At 36.7% G+C, this 25,713-nt stretch overlaps 1 protein-coding gene across 1 annotated transcript in view; it reads left to right on the forward strand.

Moving 5' to 3' along the window:
- The first annotated feature begins 1,371 nt into the window (after window positions 1-1,371).
- The window catches only part of PTPN1 (protein tyrosine phosphatase non-receptor type 1), an 84,531-nt gene continuing 60,189 nt past the window's right edge, over window positions 1,372-25,713 (forward strand). The window contains exon 1 of the mRNA XM_044663828.1: window positions 1,372-1,609. Within this exon, the coding sequence (XP_044519763.1) occupies window positions 1,553-1,609 (57 nt within the window). The 5' untranslated portion in view covers window positions 1,372-1,552. The remainder of the gene's footprint in view (window positions 1,610-25,713) is intronic.

Consider the following 25,713-nt stretch of genomic DNA (forward strand, 5'->3'; position numbering starts at 1 on the left):
GATATGTGGAACAACAACAACAAAAAACCAAGATGATTTACCTAGTGCCAACAGCCAGGATCCTCCTAGCATTGATTAGGGAGTGGAAGGTAGCTATAAATAACTGCCATGACTCTGGGTGAATAGTCATCATTCTAGAATGACAGCCATCTCAAAGAATATTTTAGTTAATGGGTCATTGACTGCCAGATCAATGAAAAAGAGTTCGATAAACTGCTTTAAGCCTGTTTCCTCAAGTATTCTGCTAGTAAAAGCATTTATTTTGAAACCATTTTTTTGTTTATTTTTCAACTTGTCACCAAATTATCTCCAATCAGAAAATATTGGATGGTCACGATATACAGCTATTGTCAGTCAGGTATTAAAGGACAGCTGATAAATTTCTGTAAGGCTCTTTTGCTTTGCTGCAAAAATCCTGAAGAGTTGGAGAGGGGAACTACAGGGGAATTATTCACTCCCAGGGATTTTTTCTGAATGAAGCCAAATATGAGAGAAGCAAATGCAGAACAAAACAAGCAACTGCACCCCTCTGACCTTCACATTTCTCATCTATAAGATGGAAATAATGCTTGTAATATCTATCACACAGTGTAGGCAGAAGGATCAGATAGTGTATGTTAAGGGCTTTGTCAATCATTGTTAATCCAACCAACCCCTTTATTATACAGAACAGTAAATTAAGATCCAGAGAAGTGACCTAGGGTTATGCAGATTGTAGTAAAAACAGAACTAGAAACAAGATCCTTCTGGATATTCCAAATTCGATACTTATTACCCTACACCCAGTTTCAATGCCCTTTTAAAAAAATCAGTTAGCAATAATTGAAAGGTCTTTGACAGGTATATAACTTATTTTCCCACGGACGTTTTGGCGGAGGAAGTGGGTTTGCGGGACGCCTTCTTTTACATCTTGAAAAACTGAGGCTGAGAGAGAGGGAGAGCACATGACTAGCGTCAAGGTCATCCAGTGAGTCAGGGGGCTGTGTCAAGGCTTGAACCTTGGCTTCCATGTTTGGCACCCAATGCATCAACCCACACACCTGGGAAAGAGTCCAAGGCAGAACTAAATCCAGGTGGCCCTCAGGGAGTCGCCTAGGTAACAGAGCGCGTGCCCAGGTCTCGGCCGGAAGCCCGGGGGAGGGCGGGGCGGAGTAAGAGAGCTCGGATCCGACGTCTCGCGGGACCTGACGAAAGCGCAGTAAAGAGGCAGAAAGGGAAGTGTTCCCCACCACCCTTCGGGACCTCCCTTTGGCCCCGCCTCTCTCGGAAGTCCCCCGCGAGGATTGGCCATCGGCCCGGGGCGGGGCCTGAGGCAGGCGCGGTGCGTACTTCCGGCTGCCGGGTTGACATGAGAAGAGGCAGCAATAGTGGTTGAGGAGGAGGTAGCGGCGGCCGGTTCCTAGGGTTTGAGGACTAAGGAGGGACTGAGGTGGCGGTGAGGGCGGCACCGGAGCTGGAGGCGGCGGTGGAGGGCGGCGGCGCAGGCGGCGGAGGAGACAGACCCGCGGGAAAGAAGGGAGAAGCCACACCCGCCGCCCTTAACGTCTTAGAGATGGAGAAGGAGTTCAACCAGATCGACAAGGCCGGCAGCTGGGCGGCCATTTACCAGGTGCGGGAGCGCCGACCCTGGGGCACAGGCTTCTGTAGCTCAATTAGGCCTTGGTGTCTTTCTCTCCTCTTCTCCTTCCCCCACCCCAGGGATGCTGCTGGGGACCCAGACCCAGACTCTGGACTCGCATCCCCTTCCCCCGCCCTCCTATCCAAGGCTCGGCTTTTTTGGGCCTGGGTTCTGGCTTCACATCCGATTGGAGTGAGGATTTCATCTTTTTCTCCCACCTAGCAGATGCTGACAGTGCTCCCCGAACCGCACCCCCCCCCCAATCATTTTTTGTTCTTGGAGGCAAGCATATTCTTCGTCCCACCAGGACCTCGCAAGCTTCGTGAGATGTCCCTTTGTCCCTAAGGTTAACCTCTTATATCCTACATCTTTTCCTGTAAAAATAGGGTTCTAGTCTTTGTGGCTCTTAACTTCTCGTTAGGCTGGTATACACACAACCTTTCCAAGAGCCTCTTTCGGCTTCAAGTTTCTCATCTGCAAAATGTTTGGACTGGACAAAATGATCTCCAACTACAAAATTTTAACTTCTCTGACCCCCATCCCTTAGACACCCATTCTTTGTCCTCTTGGATTGATTCATCCCCCAAGTTTTACCTCCCCCAGGAAAAAGTATGGATGCCACGTTAATTTTTCCTTAATTGTCTCTGAGAATAAGATAACCAGAGTATTTTCTTCTCTCCCTCCCCTTTTCACCGCCTACCTCAAACACTTTCACAGATTTAGCCCAAAGGTGAAAGACCCTTTCCTCCCAGAGTAGCTTATGAGAAATAGCCTGTTGTACCACCATTCTTTGGCATTATAGAAAATTGCCCTTCCAGACATATAATAAATATAATAAAAGAGGAAAAGGAAAATTGAAGCTCCACTAATCCATTCCAAATTAGGATAAATTCCATATCTGTAAGACAGATCAAAGTTTGATATCTTAATCTTGGTTAGTTTTGTTGAGATCTTGTCTTGTGTGACCTGCAAAGGAGGTATTTTAACTATTAGTTTAGGATTATGAAATGATATTGTTTCACCAGTAGCCATCTCCTCTGAAGAAAATGTGTGATTACTATTTAATATAATTGGATGGCTTGGGAAGATTAACAAGATATTATTTTAGCACAACACAAGAGATTTTTTCCCTTTTTGTAAAGAGAAACCTATCAACTCATTTTCAATTAATCTTGGATTGAGCTTCAGTCAAACTCAAAAAATAAATTGTGAGAGCCACTGCTGGGATTACAAAATCTATTCTGAAGTCTTTTTTTTTTTTTTTAAAGCTTTAAGCTGTTAATGACATTGATAAAAACAACAACAAAAACAAGAAAGCCTTTTGGCCAGCCAAGCTTTTATTCTGATTTGTTCCAACCACTTTATTTGAGGGCATTCTTTTGTTTGGTCCATGAAATAAATTGACTATTGATGCACTGGAGTTCATAAGTTGCTAGGCTGTTTTAATTTCTGATATTCAACATGTTAAATTTAGATTACTTGTTTATTATATCTGTAAGATAACAAAGTTCATTTTATTTGGCAACTAGTGAATTTCTGGAGGGTATTTTTATAATAGGGAGACTTTCAGCAAAATTACTGTTTCTATAGAGCAATTAAAGTTTGCAGTTCAATGTATAAGTACAGTATTATATGAATTTGTTCTTATAGTTGGATTCTTCCTGCCCTAAGTCACAATTTATTTAAATCTCAAAATTTCCTCAATGAAGTAAAGTAGTGAAAAGTAAAGGAAAATCTTATCACTGAGAGAAAGTGGAAATATTAAAGATTAACCAAGTTAGCCCCTTAAAGTTTTGTCACATTTCTACCAGGAGAGTTATATATAATTGCTTTAGGTTAGGATTGTCCAACCTCGGCAGTGCTAGAAGTTGTTTCTGTGGCCTTAGAGAATTGGCAAGCATGAAGTTGGGCCCCCATCCCTTAACATTTTTGTCCTTAAGTCTGAAATATTTCTCCAATGCAAATATAGAACCAAGCCTTTAAAGTCTTGTTTTAGGAAAAAAGATACTGATCTTTTAAATCTTAATAGAGATGATAATTTTCTATCTCTATATACTAACTTTAATCATTTTCCAAGAAATTAGAAAACAGCATATACTAAGGGGATTGTCACGAGATCTCAGATTTTCGTGGCAGCTTATTCTTACTAAATAATGCTTCTTATTAGTACAACTCAGAGGCATTCTGACATATTAGTGCTGAGCATTTTAGGAAGATTAAATCTGACCTGAAACATACTAATTGTGTAACCCCAGACAAATCACTGTTCTCTGTGCTCCAGAAATTGTTTTAGTCCACAAATTACAGGTAGATACTTATCTACACTGGTAGAGAGAATTTTCACAATGGAAGTTCTCATAACTGCTGAAATCATAGGTCCAGATGAATCAGCATACTGTGTTGCCTTTGGAAAATCATGTCTGGTTAATTTTCAATATGACATGATCTTACTGTTAGAATTTGGAAGCATCTTTTTATTCCTCACCAAAGAACAAAAAAAGATCATGGAAAAAAGACAAAGTGTGAAATAGGAAGAAGTTCTCTTTGGGTTCAGACTACTGTGGCAGGGAAATCTTGTTAACTACTTGTTCAAGCCAACAGTCTGCTAGTTGAGTTTGGCAGAGTAAACAATGCTTTGGAATTTTAAGGTCAATCAGCAGGAGAGATATCAATAAGCATTCACACTAAAAAATTTATCTTGATTATAAGTGCATATTTGGGCAGTGTTTAAAACTCATTCTTTAGCAATTAAACAACTAAACATCTTATTTGGAAAGTGGAAATATTTTTTGGTCCAGCTCTGTGATTAAGCTGGCAAGACTAGAAGAACACAAGCATGAAAAGAAACATTGGCCTTGTACATGTCATTTAATTGCCTAACCTTACCACTCTTCTGTATGGTGTCCTATATACTTAGTATCAATTCTAAAATAGAAGGTAAGGCTTTCTTTTTTTTAAGTTAGTCTTGAAAAAAGAGATGATGGTAGGGGAAGTCTTAAATGAGTAGAAAAGTCAATAAAAAATATGCAGTTGTCCATATACATTTTGTTTTATAAATAAAATGGTTAAAAAAAATTTTTTTTTATGAAACACCAACCAGTGGTTTAAAGGCAATATTTATAGTACATTTATGGACAAATTCACCTAGGCTGCCAACTTAAAAAAAAAACAAACAAAAAACTAACAACTAGCTATATAGGAGACTTGATGACTGATTTTTTGTTGTTCAGTCATGTCTGACTCTTCATGACCCCATTTAGGGTTTTCTTGGCAAAGATCCTGGTTTGCCGGTTCCTTCTCTGGCTCATTTTACATGTGAAGAAGGCAAACAGGGTTAAGTGACTTGCCCAGGGTCACATAGCTAGCAAGTAACTGAGGCCAAATTTGAAGTCAGAGAGATGTTTTCCCAACTTTGGGTTGGTTACTCAGTTTACTATGCTACCTAGCTGTAATGTCTGATTCAGCATTCATAAAACCATATGTTAATATCTCACTAAAATTCCTTAATACTGTGATATACATCTGGCATAGGATGGGATATTAAGACTTCATAATACTGTTTATTTAAAAAAGCACTGGCTACAAGGAAATTGTATTTTGAGGGCAAATAGAAAAGAATCTGTACATTATGACTTGTTTGCCATTTGGTTATATAAAGAAATGAAGATGAAATGAATAGAATAGAATAGGAAGTGCTAATCATCTTCAGTGACCTATTAATTTTAAATGGCATTTAGGTTAGAACAAAACAAGAACTAATTTTAGTTGTCGATAACTTTGAAGATGGCATAAACACTTCTAATCAAGAGTATTTTGAGCTAACTGGAAGCACCAGCAGAAATGATGGAGGGGGAATAATTTACAGCCATTATTCAGTTGACATCATTGGCATATTTATAGGAATGAATGCCTTGGTAGATTTGGAAGTAAGCAAGCTCTGCCAGTGGCTCCTAGAAGCATTCAGAGGACAATGATTATGAAAATCATTTTCATTTGTGATATCGTCCTGATTCTCCACTCCCCTGCCTGTGTAACTGAATTTTTCTTTTTAATATGAAGCCTCTACTAAGCCCTATAATAATGTGGTCAAATTGTTTTACTGCATACTTTATATGAAGAAACAAGAAACTTCCATTAGAGGTTTTAGATATATAAAGTGCTTTCCTCCCTACTATATAGCATACAAGATTTTCCTTGCTTTCCTATTTTGACAGTGCTCGTGTAAACTACAAAATTGTTTTGATAACTTATACCATTTATGACACAAGTAAGTGTGCATAGTGAGCCATTTGTATTTTGTGAACACAAACATTGCATAGGCTGGCATTTCCTTACAATGTCATGTTAAATTGTTTCTGAGTTTATACTAATTAGTTTAAGCAAGTAGGTTGCACAAATTCTTTTATTGCAGTTTTTTCTATGAGGTTGGTGCTGGAGTTGGTTTGATTTGGGGGGAGTGGGGAATGTATGTTATAACATAAAATTTAAGATTGCCAGGCAACATCTGTGCAGGCTTCCCTAGCATTGTTGCAGCCTGAATACAGATCACTCTGTGAGGAAAATAGACACAATACAATGTGCTCTCACATCCTAATTTGTCATGGGTTTATATAATAGGTTCTTAGTTACCTAGAATTTCACAGCTAAGAGAGATCTTAGGACTCTAGATTTAGAACTAAAGTGATCTTTGAGGTTCTCTATATCAGCCCTTCATTTTTGCAGATGAAAAAACTCAAAACTAGAGAGGTTAAATAACTTGCCCAAGGTCATGTTGATGATCACCAGCAAAGCTGGGGTTTGAAGAGCCCTCAGCCCCGTTCCCTTTGAACAACTCTTTCATTTTATTGGATGAGGAAACAGGCCCAGAAAGAGGAAGTGACTAACCACCCTCAGTATTAGCAGAGCAAAAACTAGAACCCAGGACTTCTTATTTTTTGCCCAGTGCCAGTTGTATTTTCCCAGGAGAGACATTTCATAAAATAAGATTTTTTTCACCTCTTTGTGCCAAAAGAAAAATCTTATATGCCCTATTTTTCATTTAGCATTCACAAATTTACTAAGCATCTACTTTGCACACATATTGTCCTAGATTCTGTGGAGGATACAATAATATGCTGGTGATTTTTGAATAGGTCTTGTATATAAAACTACTTAATGATGATTTTTGAAAGTGAGTGTGTGTGTGTGTGTGTGTGTGTGCGCGCACACAGTAGAAATTGGAATTGCTTGTTTTATTTCATAGAAGCCATCAGTAAGTTTATACTTGGCCTGTGATGAATTTAACTGTCACATGGGAAGTGGAACATCTTGGTCTTTTTATCAACTTCTGAATCATGCTGTAACTTTATGGTGTTATTTTTAGATTTGGTTTCAAAGCACTACAGGGCTGTGTACATAGTGGACTCAAGATATTTGTTGAATTACTGGGGGCAAATCTATCTGCATCTCTAAAAATTAGGTACATCTTAATATCTTACTAAGGCCTGTTTTCACAAAACAGTGGACTGAGAAACACTTTTGGAACCTCAGAATAAATAACCTTATGAATCAGTGAGGGGTATAATCTTAAACATATTCAAGATGATTTAGTAAAAAGAATTACCGAAATTGTACTTCATGAAGCTCTTTGTACTTTTCTAATGCACTTATGTAACATTGTCTGTTACAGTGATTTGTGCTTTTTTCTTAGCCCTTTGATATACAGTGGAGAACAGAGACTGAGTCCCAACAGGTAGCATGGTATTCTGTACCCAGTAGGCACTTAAAAAATATTCACTGGAATGAGTCAATGGAAAGGATATTGGATATGGAATTGGGAAATAAGGCTTCAAGTCCCATTCTTACCAGTAATTAGCAGTGTGAACTTGGGGTTACTAACTTCCTTTCTTGGGGCCCTAGTTTCCTCATTTGTAAAATGAGAGTATTAGATTACTTTTTTTGCCCAGACCTGAAGTCTTAAGTTCCTTTTCAATTCTAAAACTATTTAGGGATATCTCATAGATTATAGGGAAGCTGGAACAATCCTTGTAGAATTGAAACAGTATTTTCTTTCCTATGAGGTACCTAGGTTTATGCCAATGCTCAACTTATTTTAAATACTTTTTTTCTTTGCAAAAAGTTTCTAAATAAATAAGTTTCATTATCCCTTCCAGTAAGTGTAGCTGTAGTAACGTGAGCAAGCAGCATCACTTAGATAAAGTTGCATGCATGACCTGTGTCTTAAGTGGCTTTTCCTGTAAAAGATTAGGGAACTGATTCTTCAGAATTTACCAGACATCAGCTAGGTTCTTAAAGAATAGTAGGCTTATGTTTTACTTTTAGAAAAAAACCATCATATGACATAAAATTCATCTGAAGAGCATGATATTTTTGCAAATAACTTCCTATGTTTTTGTAAAAAGCACCTAAATAAAGATAAGTACCTAAAAAGAGCAGTCATGTAGACTGTTCTGATAGAAGAGCAAGTGATTTCCCATGGAAAGCCCTTACTTTTTCTGTAACTTATAAATCCAAAGTTTCTTGATCTTCAGGGAATGATGTAAGGCCCACTGCTGCTATAATAATAACTCTTTGCATGGAAGCAGTTCAATTTGCAGTTCCATGTGATTGTGATATTAGTGGCATATAAGCTACAAAAATGAAAAAATTTTTTTAGCCATCCAGTGATTATATGGGTAGAATTTAATTCTTCAGAAAATCTAATATCTACTAGAAGCTCAAAGGACAAAGAATCTACCAACATATGAAGTTTACCAGTTCTCAGGATTTGGATAGAAAGGCAATAATACCTCACTGTTAATCAAGAGAGTTACAAACTTTTAAGCATCTAATATATGCATCAGTTTACTAGTGTTCCTTATGTACAAGTAATGATGTCATCCAACTTGTATATTGACATTTAACCTTGCTATGAAGTAAAGAGATCCAGTGGCATAGTATTTATAGAGAACTGACCTTGAAGTCAGAAAAACTTGGGTTCAAATTGCATTTCTGATATTCCTGGCAAGGATTTGGGCAAGTTACTTAACCACGCAGCACTCGAGGCAACTCTGTAATACTGTGAGTTGCAAAAAAGTTGCCAGTCAACATTGGTAGAGGAAATTCCCTCACTGGGAGTTCCCTGTATTAGTGAAGTCACAGATTTAGTCCCTGTGTTTCTTGAAGTAAAGCTTAGGTTCTGTGTAATGCTATATTATGTGTGTTTTCTAATTTCTATTGAGGTCTCTTTCAACAGAAGAGAGATTTCTTATCTCTGTGATGTAGAAAGAAAGACATCTGTATTTGAGGAAAAGCTAAGAAGGTAGGTTTTAGTGGCTAGCTGCCAGTACCTGCAGAGAAGAGTTTTCAGAACTAGTTATTTTTGTAATTTTAAATGCTACTTTGAATGTCAGTTTTTTATAAATTAATTTTTTTACAAGCCACCTTTTTAAAAAGTTATTAAAATTAACTTCAATTTCTATTTTACTATACTAAAACTTATTTTGAAATGGGGATTTCTTTACTAATACAATTATCTCTACTTGTATATCACCTATGAATTATATGGAAATAAATTCTGTCCTTGTTAGCTTTTGCTAGAGTTTGGATAGGATTTATTTTTCCCATATTTTACATATAACCAGCTTTTCAGGGAGGCCTATGTCCTGTCATGCATCACTTAAAAGAAAGTAGATATATAATAATTATTATAAATGTCTGCGGTACTCTTCAGAACAAAAAAAAATCACAGTTGTTGGAAGATGAAATCAGCTCTTAATGTAACTTCACTGAGTCAGAAAATGTGCTAGCTGTATTGGTTTACTAACAGTAAATTAATTTTAAGTGGCTCTGATGATTGATCATTTATCATAATTATATTCTAAGGACAGTACTATATCTAAATGCTTCTTTCTAATAGTTCATTGGATCTCTCCCACTAATCTCTACTCCCAACAATACTTTTGTCACCTATATCCTAGGACTATTCTGAAGACCCTTTTATGAGTTGCAAGAAATTTTTATGACATTGGTACTAGATTTAAAATATACGCACCATTCTTGATAATTCAGAGAATTGATAATTTGGCAGGTCTCCATTTGTATAATAATCATTTATTGATGATTATAAACCATACCAGTGATGACAAACCTTTTAGAAACAGGGGAGGGAGGAAGTGCTCCCATTGGGCAGCTGGGCAGAATGGTGGGTGATGAGAGAAATGTCCTCAGCCATGCATGGAGAGGAGGAGGGGAGTAGGCCCTTCCAGCACACATGCCATAGTTTCGCCAACACAGAACTATACTAATCATCAGAGGATTGGTTACAGGTAATGACTATTCAGAGCCACAGTGATTTATGAGACTACTGTGAAATGTAGAGGATGGGGATTGCATTGGTAGGGAAAGTACTTACACAGATGCAGTTGAAGGGCTTAGAAATCTAATTTAGTATTTCCTGAGATATTTCAAATTTATGAAAGATAATTAAATGCTCTTTTTTCTCTTATAAATTATTCCCTTTTTGCTAACAATGTAGTTTTATATTTTTATATTTGAGTTTTGATGTTAATAGTTTTACACTTTTCAAGTAGGGATTAAGAGAAATATAAATTGGTTTGAAAAAGAATTGGAACAAAAAATGAGTTATCCACTTTGATGGATCTCATTGAACAACTAAAACTGCCAGAAATAGTCAATATTCCAACTATTTAAAATTGCACAGGATATTTTTTTTTTTGTTTATGAGATCAAAACTTCTTTTCTACATTTCATTGAGTACAATGTTCTTTAAGGTTGTGCCAAAGTTTCTTTTTAAAAACAAAAGTGTCCAACTGAAGTTAACTAAAAGTTAAGCTTTCATCTCACCTTTGTATATGTTACTTTAATGTTTGTTTTTGTAGGTTGATTTTAAGATGGTGATAAATGTATTAGGTTGGTTTGAGCTAATTTTAGCTTCAGTTAGATTGTTTATGACATTAAATTGTGCTTTATAAAAACACTGAAAAAATGTAGAGCACAAAATCTCTATAAAATCTTAGGCCAAATCCTTTACCTAAGTTAGAAAAGTATTTTTCTATACCTTACAAGTTAGGCAAATAAGCAGCCGGGGGAGGTGCAGCAATTTCCTACTTCTAATAGCTATAAAGACTCCTTGTGCCCTTTTGGAAAATGCACGTTTATTTCTTTGTAGAAAGCTTGATTTGGGCAGGATAAATGCAACCTAAGCTTCTAAACTTGGGTTTTCCCAAATGTTAGTTCTAGCTATAATGACCTGAGGGTATCCTTGGTGAGAAGGGGTTGGAGATAGAAGCTTAATGTTAAGCTCTTTCAATATCATTTTTCTCAAGGACTATCATCATTCTTTACCTACTAACTTTACTTTTAAAACTTTCACAGGACCTTCTTGTGTTCTAAGATATGGTGCAATGTGTCTGTATTTCTATGACACAGTCTTTTACTCTCTACTCTATAAATAATTGGATACTGAAGTTAGAAGCCATATAAAATTGAATTATGTAAAATTGCAAGAAGATTTATTGTTTAGGATGATAGCAAAACTTTGATACAATGATACTAAATGAATTTTTTTCGTTGGTGATATAATATGCATTATGTATAGGATGATTAGTTCAGCTGATTAAAGTATGTTACCCATAAAGCCAAGGACATGGAAATGAACCTTTCCTCTTATTCTTTATTTTTACATAAAGACCAATCGTGCTTCGCTGTTCCAATCTCAAGTTGTCTTGCTACCATCTACCAGTGATCTTGAAGGCATATGATGTTGGTCAGAAGAATGATTAGGTGGTAATTAAGCATAGCTCTGTCACTACTGGGGTGGGAACTAGTGAGGAGTGTGGGATTACTCTGTTTGCCCTAATGCTATATAAGTAGAAACATAATAGATTATGTTGTGATTGCCCTGATCTAAAAAGTGGGACACAGTTAAATTATTTCATGTGATTTGCCTCAAATCCCATTACTGTACCTAGTTCTTTATAACTTGGGAAGGTACAAATTTTCATATTTGGCAAAATTCAAACTACCTGATGCCATGCTGTGGAACACAGTCTTTATTCCCTTTGGGAAAAAAAATTTCTAAAAACATATGAATAGGGGGCAGCTGGGTAGCTCAGTGGATTGAGAGCCAGGCCTAGAGACAGGAGGTCCTAGGTTCAAATCCAGCCTCAGACACTTCCCAGCTGTGTGACCCTGAGCAGGTCACTTGACCCCCCATTGCCTACCCTTACCACTCTTCCATCTATAAGTCAATACACAGAAGTTAAGGGTTTAAAATTAAAAAAAACAAAACAAAACAAAAATAACATATGAATAAATGTTTGGTAATTTTGTGGCAATGATTCTCATTCTGATATGGATTATGTCTCTTCCTACTCCCACCCCCACCTCTATCTAATGTATACTTGCTTACAACCATAAATTGGTCTATAGAAAAAGGATATGATTAATAATTGATAATGTTAATGAGAATGACAAAATGCTAGATGGCACTATTCATCTTTGTCTGAGCTTACCCAAATAATTATAATAAACTTCACCAAACAGGTAGAGGTAAGGGTTTTTTTAAAGGGGTGGGGGGGTCATGTTAGAGATTAATTCTTTTTGTATAGCCTATTTGATGAAATTTGAATGAGAAGGGAAAATTTTATGGGAAACCTGGAATCAGAAAGTAGAATAATAGTTTATTTTAAAAAAGGAAACTGAGGGAAGAATGTCCTTGACAATAAAATCCAGGAAAAATTATTATACAGGTACTTTTTTAATTATTCAATCATCCCTTCTTTATCTTCCTTACACTACCCCCTTAAGAATTATTTGAAGAGGGGCAGCTGGGTAGCTCAGCAGATTGAAAGTCATGCCTAGAGATGGGAGGTCCTAGGTTCAAATCTGGCCTCAGACACTTCCCACCTGTGTGACCCTGGGCAAGTCACTTGGCCCCCATTGCCTACCCTTACCACTCTTCCACCAAGAGCCAATACACAGAAGTTAAGGGTTAAAAAAAAAAAAAGAATTATTTGAAGAAGTTGCTATATAATATTTTCCGCATTAAGCAGCTTACTAAACTGTATTTTGTCTCATGTTGACTTTCCATGAGCTATTTTTGAATGACTAACTTGAAAATTAAATTGGATGGATTATAAGTGAATTAGTAAAATAAATTACTTTGAAAAACACTAAATAGGAGTGGTTTTCCCCCACTATTCATTTGTCTTTTGCTTAGAAATAAATGAATGAAAGTATATTTATTGTCTACTAAGTACCATACACAGTAAGATAGTCCCTGCCCTCAGAGAACATGCATTGAATGAGGAGAAAGGAAGAGGATCAGGTAATAACATGTATAGGAAAGTGGTGGCCGGGAGAGATGTTTTTGTCTGGGAAGTTATAGGAATGATGAGTTGAGCCATAGGAGCAGTCATTTGCTATGTCCTTTCCAGAAGCAGTGGTACTATTGGTTTGATTACTGTTCCCAGGGAAAAGGGTAAAAAAAAAACTAGAGCTGATATCAGAAAGAACTTTGGGGGAAACGGTATTTGCAGCTGCAAGGCAACATGCCCCAGAAGTATATATGAATGTGCAGTATGATCAAGGGTAGACATTAAATTATATTGCCTTATTATTGGATATCATCACTAAGTTATATTTAAGATCAAAGTTAGGGTTTCATTTATTCTTCATGGCAATTTTCTATAGTTGATAGAAGTTTTATCTTAGCTGAGTACAGGAAGTCAGAATGAGAAAAATATGGAAGGTTGTTTACCTTTATTAACTAATGTTTAGCTTCACAAAATTGGAGTTTTGTGAATTGTTCTTCCCCAGAGTGGTGTCAGAAGCTGAAAACACCCTAGTTCAATGTTTTTAACACTCTGAAGTGTGTGGTTAAACATCATTTTTTTTCCTAGACATGAGAAATGGAGGAATTGAAATCTCACTCAAAGCTCCCTAGATCAGAACCCCAAAGGAAAAGTGCCTACTTAGAACAAGACCCTACTCTGATACAAAATGGTAAATGTTTTTAAGGTCTGAGAAGTATATATCAGGCATCTATACAACATACTTTTCTTTCAGAAAATAGTGTCTGACAGTTCCTGGCATAGGATAGGAAGAACCAGTCATTTGCTTAGAACCTGTTATAGATAAACCATAAAGGCTTATCTTGGGGTGTGTATAGTGGAGGAGAACTCGAACTCTAGAATAAACTTGTATGGAATTTTTCAATTTGTAAGGGATTTCAGAAGTCCAATCATCTCATGTGCAGAGATGGGGAAATTAAATTAGAGAAGTGAAGTGACAAAAGAGTTATACAACTAGTTAAAGGCAAAATTGGGACTAGAATCCAGAGTTCTTAACTTCCAGTCCTGTGTTCTTTCTCTGCTTCATTGTGCTTTCTAGCCATTTTAATGTAAGCATTAAAATTAACATGCTCTTAAGAACTATGAGAAAATTAGGTCAAGTTTTTAGGTTCTTTTAAGTCCTTTCTCCCCACTTTTCTTGCCCCATGGTCAGAAAGAAGCCTGAAAAGTTGAGGAAATTTTCAGTTTGGCTTCTCTTAAGTCTCATATTAATCCCATAAGTAAAGCACCTATATGAGCAAATTCTCCAGTTCTTTTTTTTTAAAAAAACTTATACTACCAAACTTTTCCTGCCTTTTAATTATTTAAGATATGGGTATGGTGGGCAAAATAGAAGGCAAACTAAAATAGAAGATGCTCTGAGTTGTTTTCTTTTTACTAGGAAAATTGTCTGTTTTTCTATTTTTGTATTGGTAGAGTCATTTAAATGTCACTGTAAGCAGATACCATGAACACACATAATTAGAAATGTATACTATGAAGTGAAAGGCTAATGTCAAGAATAACATGCTAGAAGAAACTAACATTGTAAGAAAGGGATGAAAAATAAGTTTATTGCAAAGTGAAAACTTTTCAAGAATCCTTAACTTTAAATGAGAGTTCTGGGTTCACCTTTGCCTTCAGATAAAGGGTGTGAAAACTCAAGTAGAGGTGGAATGAAGAGTGATTTCATTAAGCTTTCGTGTCCAATAAATAATTGTTAACTCCAAGAGAATCTTTAAATTATAAAGCTCTATAGTAATTGTAATGTGTTAGGCATATTTTAAATGCTTATAAACTGAAAAATTCAATTGTAGTTAACTTTATGGTGGACCAAAGAGGACTTTGTAGTAAAGCTATGTTAAAAACTATTAATAAGGCAATACATTTTGAGCTGTATTAATTTTTTATTTGAGTTGTATTCACTGTTTTACCTTCCCCAATTGATTGTAAATTCCTTGAGGGTGAGGACTGTCTTCTACTACTTCATGCTCCCATAGTACTCTGTGAGTGCTGGTAACTTTTAGGGTATGCCTGAGCGCATACATGTATATGTGTGTATGTGTGCATTTGTAAACACTGATCCATTTGCTATACTGAAATTACATGGTATTATATAGCTTCTATAAATTATTCTTACACTGATGTAATAAAGTGTTAGTTCTGTTAAGACCCCTTTGCTCTTTCTGGAGTTGCAATTTATCATGTGGTTTATTAGGTCTTATGTTCCAACATGTCTTCCAAGTATGAGAAATGTTAGTGGTATGAGGTAATCTCATTGGTAGAAGCTTTGTAAATTTGGTAGCTGATGTCCTCTCTTGCTGACAGGAAATGGTGAAATTTATAATAAGCAAGAGAATAGTCAAGTTGCAGGAAGTAAAGATCTTGTTAGCATGTTATTTTGTGGTCAGTTTTGTGGTCTAATATAAAAGTTAAAAACTGGACGAGTGTGAGTTATATGTTTGTATCTCTCAAGTTAGATCATACTAATCTAAGAGCACTGAATGTTTTATTTTTAAGAGTTTTGGAGTTTCCTAAAATTTGTGCCAGTGATTCTTCTGACCATTACATACATACTTTAGCATTTCCTCATCCCCTGACTCTTATGTAATGTGAATGATGCAGTTATGGTTATACTTATTAGAAAAAGTGAACAAAGCAGGAAAAAATACCTAGGTTTTTGTTTGTTTGTTTGTTTTACTTCCTCTTACCAAGATAAGCTCTTTGGTGCTACCCTGTTGAGAGATGATTGTTCATGTGGCCAAGGGGATATTTTTATAGAGTGCTACTGAAGACAATTCTCTGTGTTCCTTACTATTGGAAATTTTTTTGCTTTTTTTTTTATTTAAAATTTAAATTTGAGTATATTAAACACTTGGACCTTTGTGGGTGGTTCAGTATCAAGGTTGGTTAGTGAGTTTGAGTGACATAGATTCTGGTGCTCTTTTTCCAGGACACAGGGCAACACTGGTTAGTGTTCTCTGACATCACCATCATAACTATGTGGCCATCACTAAAACTTGGTTGGTAAATGCACCCCAGTTCCTATCATTGAACATTTTATTATTGTTTTTTTAATGTATATATTCTTTAACATTCATTTAAAAAATTTGCATTTCAGATTTTCTCTCACCCCTCTTCTGCTCATTGAAAAGGTGAGCAATATGATAACAGATATACATGTTAAGTTATGAAAAATACATTTACATATTAGCCATTGCTTGAGTGAGGATGTCTTCTACTCATTTATTTCACAATATTTAGAGTCATTCCCATTGAGACTATTCACTAGAGAGTCAGATATTGAAGTTGAAGCTTAAATACTCTGGCCAGATAATGAGATGATGGGATTGATGGGAAAAGACTAATGTTGGGGAAAATTGAAGGCAAAAGGAGAAAGTGATGACAGAGGATGAGATGAATAGTGTTATGAAAAGAAGGAATATGAACTTGGACTTCAAGAGATATTAGAAGACAGGAAGATTTGGTGTGCTATGGTCTATGGAGGTCATGAAGAGTTGAATAAGACTGAACAACAATCACAACCACTATGAGTTATTTTATCTCTACACAAATCACTCCCAAATCTATTTCTCAATTACCTCTAGGACATATCTCGTCAACATCTCAAACCCATAATATGCAAAATTAAAACTGTTGTCTTGGTCCCCTCTTATCTGGCTTTCCTCTAGGTTTCTCCATTTCTATTGATGGAACCATCATCCTTCCATGTGCCTTTGGGTATAGCTACAGGTAGCTTTGACCCTTCCCTCTGACACCTGGCCCCTGGTTTTTTGATGAGCTTCTCTATTCTGCATGACTGTGCTTCTTTTCTCCTTGCACAGCTACTAAACAAATTGAAGCCTAACCTCCCTGCTTCCAGTTTCTTCCTTTTTCTTATTTATCTCCCACATATTCGTCAAATATGCATCTGACCATGTCACTTCTGTGTCCCCAAATGTTCAGTGACTCCTGATTGCTTCTAGTAATTATGCAATATTTTTATAGTACTAGAAGTTTTACAAAGTATTTTACATATGTCATCTCACTGTATCATCAAAAGAATCTTCTGAGTAAGGTGCTATTATTATCACTTACATTTTACAGATGAGGAAAATGAGGCTAAGGGAGTGAAGTGACTTGCCCAAGGTCACACAGTAAATAAGTGTCTAAGGCAGGATTTTAACTCAAGTCTTCCTGATTTCAAGTCCATCATTCCAATCACTGCACCACCTGTTGTTGTTGATTCAGTCATATCTGACTCTGTGATCCCATGGCATAGTGTGCTAGGCCCTTCTATTTTCCATTGTTCTCCTGAAGTCTGTCCAAGCTCATATTCATTGCTTCCATGACTATCCATTTTATCCTCTGCCATCTCCTTCTCCTTTTGTCTTTAATCTTTCCCAAAATCAGTCTTTTCCATTGAATCCTGTTTTCTCATTGTATAGCCAGAGTATTTAAGCTTCTTCAGTGGTTGACCTTCCAATGAATAGTTTAAATTAATTTCTTTAAGTGTCTTCTTGCTGTCTAAGGAATACTTGTGTCTTCTCCAATATCACAGTTCAAAAGGGTCATTTCTGCAGCACCCAGCTTTCTTTATGGTCTAGCTCTCATAGCCATTCATTGCTACTGGAAAAACTATATACAAGCTTTTGTCAATAAGGTGATGTCTCTTCTTTTTGGTATACTGTCCAGATTTGCCATAGTTTTCCTTCCAAGGAGCAAGTGTCTTTTCATTTCATGGCTGTAGTCATCATCATCTACAGTGTTCTTTGAACCCAAGAATATAAAATCTGGCATTTTTTCCATTTCTTCTCCCTCTGTTTGCCAGGAAGTGTTGAGACCAGTTGCCAAGATCTTAAGTTTTTTTGATGTTAAATTTTAAAACAAAGTTTACACTCTCTGCTTTCACCCTCATCAAAAGGCTTCTTAATTCTTTAACTTTCTGCCATCAGAGTAGTATTGTCTGTATGACTAAGATTATCACTATTTGTCTTGGCAAACTTAATTCCAGCTTTTGATTTGTCCAGCCTAGCATTTCACATGGTATACTCTACATATAAATTAAATAAATAAGGTGACAATATACAGCCTTGATGTACTCCTTTTCCAATCTTAAACCAGTCAGTTGTTCCATGTTTAGTTGTAATTGTTGCGTTTCAGCCCTCATACAGGTTCTTCAGACAAATGAGATGATACAGTACTCCCATTTCTTTAAGGACTTGCCACGTTTTGTGATCCACACAGTAAAAGGATTGAGTGTAGTCAGTGAAGCAAAGTAGATGATGTTCTGGAACTCCCTTGCTTTCTTCATAACCCAGCAAATGTTGGTAATTTGTTCTTTTTCCTCTGCTGCTTCAAAAACCAGCCTGCTCTTCTGATAATTCTCAGTTCACATATTGCTGAAGCTTAGCTTTCAGAATTTTGAGCATAACCTTACTGATGTACAAAATAAGTTCAGTTGTTTGATAATTTGAGCTTTCTTTGGCATTGCTTTTCTTTAAGATTGGGAGATAAACTGATCTTTTCCAATCCAGTGGCTACGTTGAGTTTTCCAAATTTGTTGGCATATTGAGTACAGCACTTTAATAGCATCATCTTTTAAGATTTTAAATAGCTCAGTTGGAATTTCTTCATCTCTACTGCCCTTATTATTAGCAATGCTTCCTAAGATCCACTTGACTTCATTTTCCAAGATATCTGGCTCTATATCAGTAACCACATCATCATGGTAATCAATGATGTTAAGATTTTTTCTTGTGTACTTCTTTTGTATATTCTTGTCACCTCCTCTTAATATCTTCCACTTCTGTTAACTCCCTACCATTTTTATCTTTTATCGTGCCCATTTTTGCATTAACTGTCCCCTTGATAGCTCTAATTTGCTTGAAGAGAACTCTCTCTCCTTCTATTGTTTTCTTCTATTTCTGTGCATTGCTTAAGAAAATTTTTTCTCTCCTTGCTATTCTCTGGAACTGCATTTGGTTGGATACATTGCTTTCTTCTTTCCCTTTCAATTTCCTTCTTTTCCTTAGCTTTTTTTTAAATTTTCTAAATGTGATGAATTTATTTTATTTTGATGCAAAACCAGAGCTTTCACTATAGAACAAACACCAATTTGATAAAGGTCATGAAAAAATGGTGTAAGACATGCAGAACATGATGTACGAACTGAGGGATCAGGTCATTTCCTTTATAACATGACACTATGCTGTTGTTGAAAAACAAATTTAAATAACATTGAGAAACTGAACTGAAACGTGGCACAAACATTACAACTTCCATGCATACCTTCAAGTGTGTATCTCTCTCTCTCTCTCTCTCTCTCTCTCTCCTCTCCCTCTCTCTCCCTGTTTTTGTCTCTGTCCCAAATGTTGGCCTTCTCTAACCAGGGAATGGGAATGAGGGAGGGAGGAATACAACTCAGAATTCAAAATGTAACCCCTCCAAAATATATATATATATGATTTTTTAAACCATTTTTTAAATAGGGTTTTTTTAAACCCTATAACCTGACCAGTTGAATGGGAAGAGGCAAGTTGAAATATAGGGTTTTTTTAAACCCTATATCTCTCTCTCTCTCTCTCTCTCTCTCTCTCTCATAGATTTTAAAACCTCAAGACTTCAGTGTGGTGGTGCTACAACAGTTTTTTGGAAGAATAAAAAGTTCATATTGTTGAAATTTCACAAAAGAATATTAAGGACAAAATAGAGTGGGTTCATTTTTAGGGCTAGATCTGATACTTTACTTAAAAACTATATTAAGGGGGCAGCTGGGTAGCACAGTGAATTGAGAACCAGGCCTAGAGACAAGAGGTCCTAGGTTCAAATCTGGCCTCAGACACTTCCCAGTTGTGTGACCCTGGGCAAGTCACTTGACCCCCATTGCCTACCCTTACCACTCTTCTGCCTTGGAGCGACAGAAGGTAAGGGTTTAAAAAAAAAATAAAAACTATATTAAGCTTCCTAACCCAACTTTATGACCTCCTGCACTGAAGTTTTTTCCATCAATTAAAGCTGACAGTGTTAATTTTATACCAGCTTTATACTTTACAACTCTTGAGTATAACTATGTCTGAGTATAACTGAGTCCGATAAGGCTGACATTCATTTTACGAGAAGTTTTCTGATCCAGCTATAAGCAATAGCTTATTTAAAAAAAAAAAAGCAATATTTATTGAGGTTTCAGACTTCTTATTAACTTTTTGGTAGATGGACCAGTTCAGTGCCATCGTTCACATATGTATGCAGCTAGAAGCCAGCAGCTTTATAACCAAGGGCAAAATTATCTCTGAGGTAGTTTGGATTTGGTTATATCAAAATTCATATGATAGCCAGCAGGCCATTCTTCATAAGCCAAAGCAGCCCAGCCATAGATAGTTAATCCAGAGAAATCAATGCCAACATTTCCATCAAGCCTGAAACAGTCTTGGGGGCAGCTGGGTTGCTCAGTGGATTGAGAGCCAGGCCTAGAGACGGGAGGTCCTGGGTTCGAATCTGACCTCAGACATTTCCTAGCTGTGTGACCCTGGGCAAGTCACTTAACGCCCATTTCCTAGCCGTTACCACTCTTCTGCCTTGGAGCGAATACACAGTATTGACTCCAAGACAGAAGGTAAGGGTTTAAATTTAAAAAAAAAAAAAAAAGACTGAAACAGTTTTGTCTACAGGAGGCCTTTATCTTCTCTTGCCTGTGTTTGGTACAAATATGGTATCAAGAGTCAGCTTCAAACATCAGCCAGTTGATTCTCCATACTGATTTTCTTTCCCTAGGATAGTGCTATGCTCCATTTTTGAATGAAGGTAAGCCCATAGTCACAGATCTTGTACTTTGTTTCCAAGTTCCTGAAGCTTTCCCTGTATCAGTATATGAATGACCAGATGTGGAGAAATGCCACTCCATTGGAAGACTTGGTTCTAAGATCTATTTTGATCATACCAAACCCATATCCTTTGAAGACGTCCTTAACAGCCTTTCCTAGGACACAGTAAGTTGGTACGGTACACAGTTCATGTACACATGTGTGGGAAGGGTCTTCTACACACAGTAGTCAAGGGGCTAGGAGAGGCAAGGGAGTGGACAGTAGAAAAACAGGATATTCCTGGATATCCCCTGGATATTCCTACTGTTATTCCTTTATCAGATAGGCATTCTGCTTTCTCACTCATTTTTCTTTGGGATTTTTTTGTTGTTGGTGCTGCCTCTTGTACAATATTGCAAACTTCCCTCTATAGTTCTTTAAACACTTCAGATACCAAATCTAATTCCTTAAGTCTGTTTGTCACTTTCACTTCATATTAATGAAGGATGCTATTTAGGTCATATTTAAATAGTCTACTGGTTTTCTGTACTTCAAGTCTGAATTTTGCATTAAGAAGCTCATGATCTGAACCAGTCAGCTCCAGGTCTTGTTTTAACTGACCATATGGAGTTTCTACACCTTTGGCTGCAAAGTATATAATCAGTCTGTTTTTAGTATTGGCCATCTGGTGGTGTTCAAGTATATCGTTGCCTTTCAGGTTGTTGAAAAAGACTGTACCACCTAGCTACAGTAAAATATGAATTTATCATCCTGCCTTCTGTCTTTTCCATATTATTCTCTTTCACTCACTGTTTTTTCCAAACCGGCTTACTCTTTTTTAGACTCAACGTGATAATTATCAGTCTTTGTGTCTTGATACCAGGTGACTCCACCAGCAATAGTCTCTTGGGGCCAAAAATGCACTTCCTTTAAGTCTTAGCTCAGATGTTCTTCCTACTTAAATGTTTTCCCAACACCCACTTCACTTTACAAATAATATCTCCCCCTCCTCATATTGTCTTATATTTCCTTGTATGTGTACTTATTAAATAGTATCTCCCAAAAAAATAGAATTTAAACTCTGAGGGAACTGTGTGTTGGTTTCAATGTAGAAGAGCAGTAAGGGCTAGGCAATGGGAGTTCAATGACTTGCCCAGGGTCACACAGCTAGGAAGTGTCTGAGGCCAGATTTGAACCTAGAACCTCCCGTCTCTCAATCCACTGAACCACTCAGCTGCCCCCATGAAGTATTGAATCTTGAGACAGTTCCAATAAAGCTATCACCAGTATTACATAGTGTCATAATTTATAGAGTTGGGCCATGCCAACATTGGCCTAAGTAGCAAAGAGTTGAGAGGCAGAGTGAGATAATGGGTAAAGTGTTGGATTTGGAGAATGGAAAACTTCACATTGTTGTTAGTTTTGTGACCTCGGACTAGTCACTTCACAATCTGCATTCAGACTCCATCGGTTCCTTCTATAGCAGTGGATAGCCTTTTTCATCATGTCTTTTGGTTCCTTGCATTGTTAAGACATTCACAGTTAATCATTGTCCTACAATATTGATGTTATTATGTACAGTGTTCTGGTGCTATTCACTTTGCATCAGTTCATGTAAATTTTTTCCAGGTTTTTCTGAAATCATCCTATTTTCAATTTCTTATGACATAATAGTCTTACAATCATATACCACAATGTTCAGCCATTCCCCACTTGATGGATATCCCCATAGTTTCTGATTCTTTGCCACCACAAAAAGAACCACTATAGCTGTGCTTTTTGTGATGGCAAAAAAATGGAAAATGAAGGAATATGCCTCCATTGGGGAGTGGCTGAACAAATTGTGGTATATGATAGTGATGGAATGTTATTTTGCTATAAGGAATGATGAACAGCTTGATTTCTATAAGAACTGGGAAGACTTACATGAACTGATGCAGAGTGAAATAAACAGAACCAGGAAAACATTATACACATTACCTGAAACATTGTGGGAAGATCAAATGTGATAGACTTTGCTACTAAAAGCAATGCGATGATCCAGGACAATGCTAAGGGACTTATGAGAAAGAATGCTATCTGCATTTGGAGAAAAAACTGTGGGAACAGAAATCCAGAAGAAAACTTATGATTTATCACTTGTTTATATGAGTATATGAATTGGGGCTTTTGTTTTAGAAGATTACTCTAGGGGGCAGCTGGGCAGCTCAGTGGATTGAGAACCAGGCCTAGAGACGGGAGGTCCTAGGTTCAAATTTGACCTCAGACACTTCCCAGCTGTGTGACCCTGAGCAAGTCACTTGACCCCCATTGCCTACCCTTACCACTCTTCTGCCTTGGAGCCAATACACAGTATGTGTTTTGGTAAGGATACAAAAATAAATAGTATGGAAATAGGATTTGAGGGAAAAGGATATACATATAAGCCCAGTGAAATTGCTTGTCAGCTCCGGGAAGAGGGGAGGTAGACAAGAAGAATCACATAACAATGAAGAAAAATTAAAAAATAAAAAGAACAAGAAGGGGAGAAAAAGAATCACTATAAATATTTTTGTACATATAGGACCTTTTCCCCTTTCTTTGATCTCTTTGGTGGTATTGTTGGGGTGGAGGGTAAGCACAGTTTTATGGCCCTTTGGGCATAGTTCCAAATTGCTCACCAGCAGGATATTAGTGTCTTGGTTTTCCCACATCCCCTCCAACAGTTATCATTTTCCTTTTTTTGTCATATTAGCCAATTTAATCAGTGTGAAATGGTACATTAGAGTTGTCTTCATTTTCATTTCTCTAATCAGTAGTAAATTTGGAGCATTTTTTCATGACTGGATAATTTTAATTTCTTTATCTGAGAACTGTCTCTTTATATCTTTGACCATTTATTAAATATTCTTACACATTTGACTCATTTCTCTATATTTGAGAAATGAAGCCTTTGTCAGAGACATTCTTCCCCCCCCCCCCCCTTTGTGGTTTCCCTTCTTTCCTTTTTCTTTCTTGCACTGGTTTTGTTTGTTCAAAAATTTTTTAACTTATTGTAATCAAAATTACCCATTTTCATCTCATAGCCTTGTTTGTTCATAAGTTCTTCCCTTATCCATGAGTCTGACTGGTAAATTAGGTCCCCTATTTTGTATATGGTCTCACCCTTTTATTTCCAAATCATGTATCCATTTTGATTTTATCTTGATATGAGATGTTGGTCTAAACCTAACTTCTGCTGTAGTTTACCAGTTTTCCCAACAATTTCTGTCATATAGTGAGTTTTTCCTTCAAAAGCTTGGATCTTTGGGTTTGTCAGATGCTAAGTTATTGTGGGTCATTTATTAACCATGTGTTGAATGCCTAATCTATTCTGTTGTTCTACTACTCTTTCTTAGCCAGTACCAGATTGCTTTGATGATTACTGTTTCATAATACTGTTTGTTGTCTGGTATGGCTAAGCATCACTTCACCTTTAACCTGTTTCATTATCTAAATAATGAACTAATATCTCTAGTGCTTACCTCTCTGTTTTTGTGAGTCTCAAATGAAATAATGCACATAAAATGCTTTGCAAATTTTAAAGCATTGTTGTGGTCCCTCCCAAGCACCCTGTTACCATAATCTTCCATTAAGCTATCAGAGAGAATTAAAGTGCAGGTCTGTGTCACACTGCCCCCTGTTCTCTAAACTACTCTGGATCCCCTGTTAACTTCAGGATCAAGTATACATTCCTCTGTTTGACTTTTAAAGCTTTTCATAAACCAACCCCTTCTGAGCTTTGCAGTTGTCATATACTCCTTATTCCCATCTACATATTCTACGATCCGTTGCTGTTTCTCCCATATGACACTCCATCTCCTAACTTGCATTTTCACCAGCGGTGCCCCATGACTGGAATTTTCTCCTTCATCTCTGTCTCCTGATTTCCTTAAGACTCAATTAAAATCTCATCTTCTGCAACAAACTTTTCCCTATCTGCCTTAATGCTAGTGCCTTTCATATGAGATTTATCTCCAAATTTATCCTATATATATATCCTATTTGTACATTGTTTCCTCACTCTTGTATCCGCAGTGCTTAGCATAGTGGTTGGCATAGAGGCCATTTAATAAATGCTTGTTAATTTCCTGACCAACTTTAGTTATCCTCATACCATGCCTTGTCTGCATGGTTTGCCACTATAATCCTTCAAAAGCTGCTACTACATAATCCTTTCTTTCCCCCAAACTCCAACCAGATCCATTTTCCACCTTCTCCCACAATCTGTTTTCTTGGATACTGTTTTCAGACTCTCTGAGCATTGATGTGGAAAAATCATGAAAATGAGCTAACCTTACCAAAAGAAGCTTATGTTACATTCAATTCAGTAAATAATCACTAAATACCTACCTTAAGTACCTCTTACAGCCCACATTGCTGCTGAATAGCCCAATTTTCATTCCCTTCATGCCTCTGTTCTTCCCAATCATCCCTCCAAACTCTTGGCTCCTATTTCATTGAGAAAATTAAGACTTCTTCTTGCAGAAGGTGAGACTTAAGCTGTGGCTAGAAGGAATCTAGACATATGAGAAGGAAGAGATGAGAGAGAAAAGAGACCAGCCATTGAAAAGCTAAAAAATTGAGAAATGGAGTGCCGTGTGCCAGAAAGAGCAAGATGTCTTATATTAGGGTTATCTTTGTCTTCCCTCCTTCCTTTTAGTGTAAGAGATTATCAAAAAATAGGTAGCTCTGAATTATTTCATAATCTTTGATTAAAGGGTGTCCTGCTACTCCCAAATATATCTATTTCAATTAAGTAAATATCATTAGTAAGGTTCCAGATGATGTTTTTAGAATAAGTGTTTAGAAAATAATTGATTGCTCAAAAAATAACTTGAAATAACCCTCATGAGTTGAAGGAATCAAAATAAAGTTCCAGAGATATGGCCTTTTTATATGCCAGTTAACGTGAGAGAGAGAGAGAGAGAGAGAGAGAGAG

The sequence above is a fragment of the Gracilinanus agilis genome, chromosome 2, assembly GCF_016433145.1.
Source record: "Gracilinanus agilis isolate LMUSP501 chromosome 2, AgileGrace, whole genome shotgun sequence".
NCBI lineage: Eukaryota > Metazoa > Chordata > Mammalia > Didelphimorphia > Didelphidae > Gracilinanus > Gracilinanus agilis.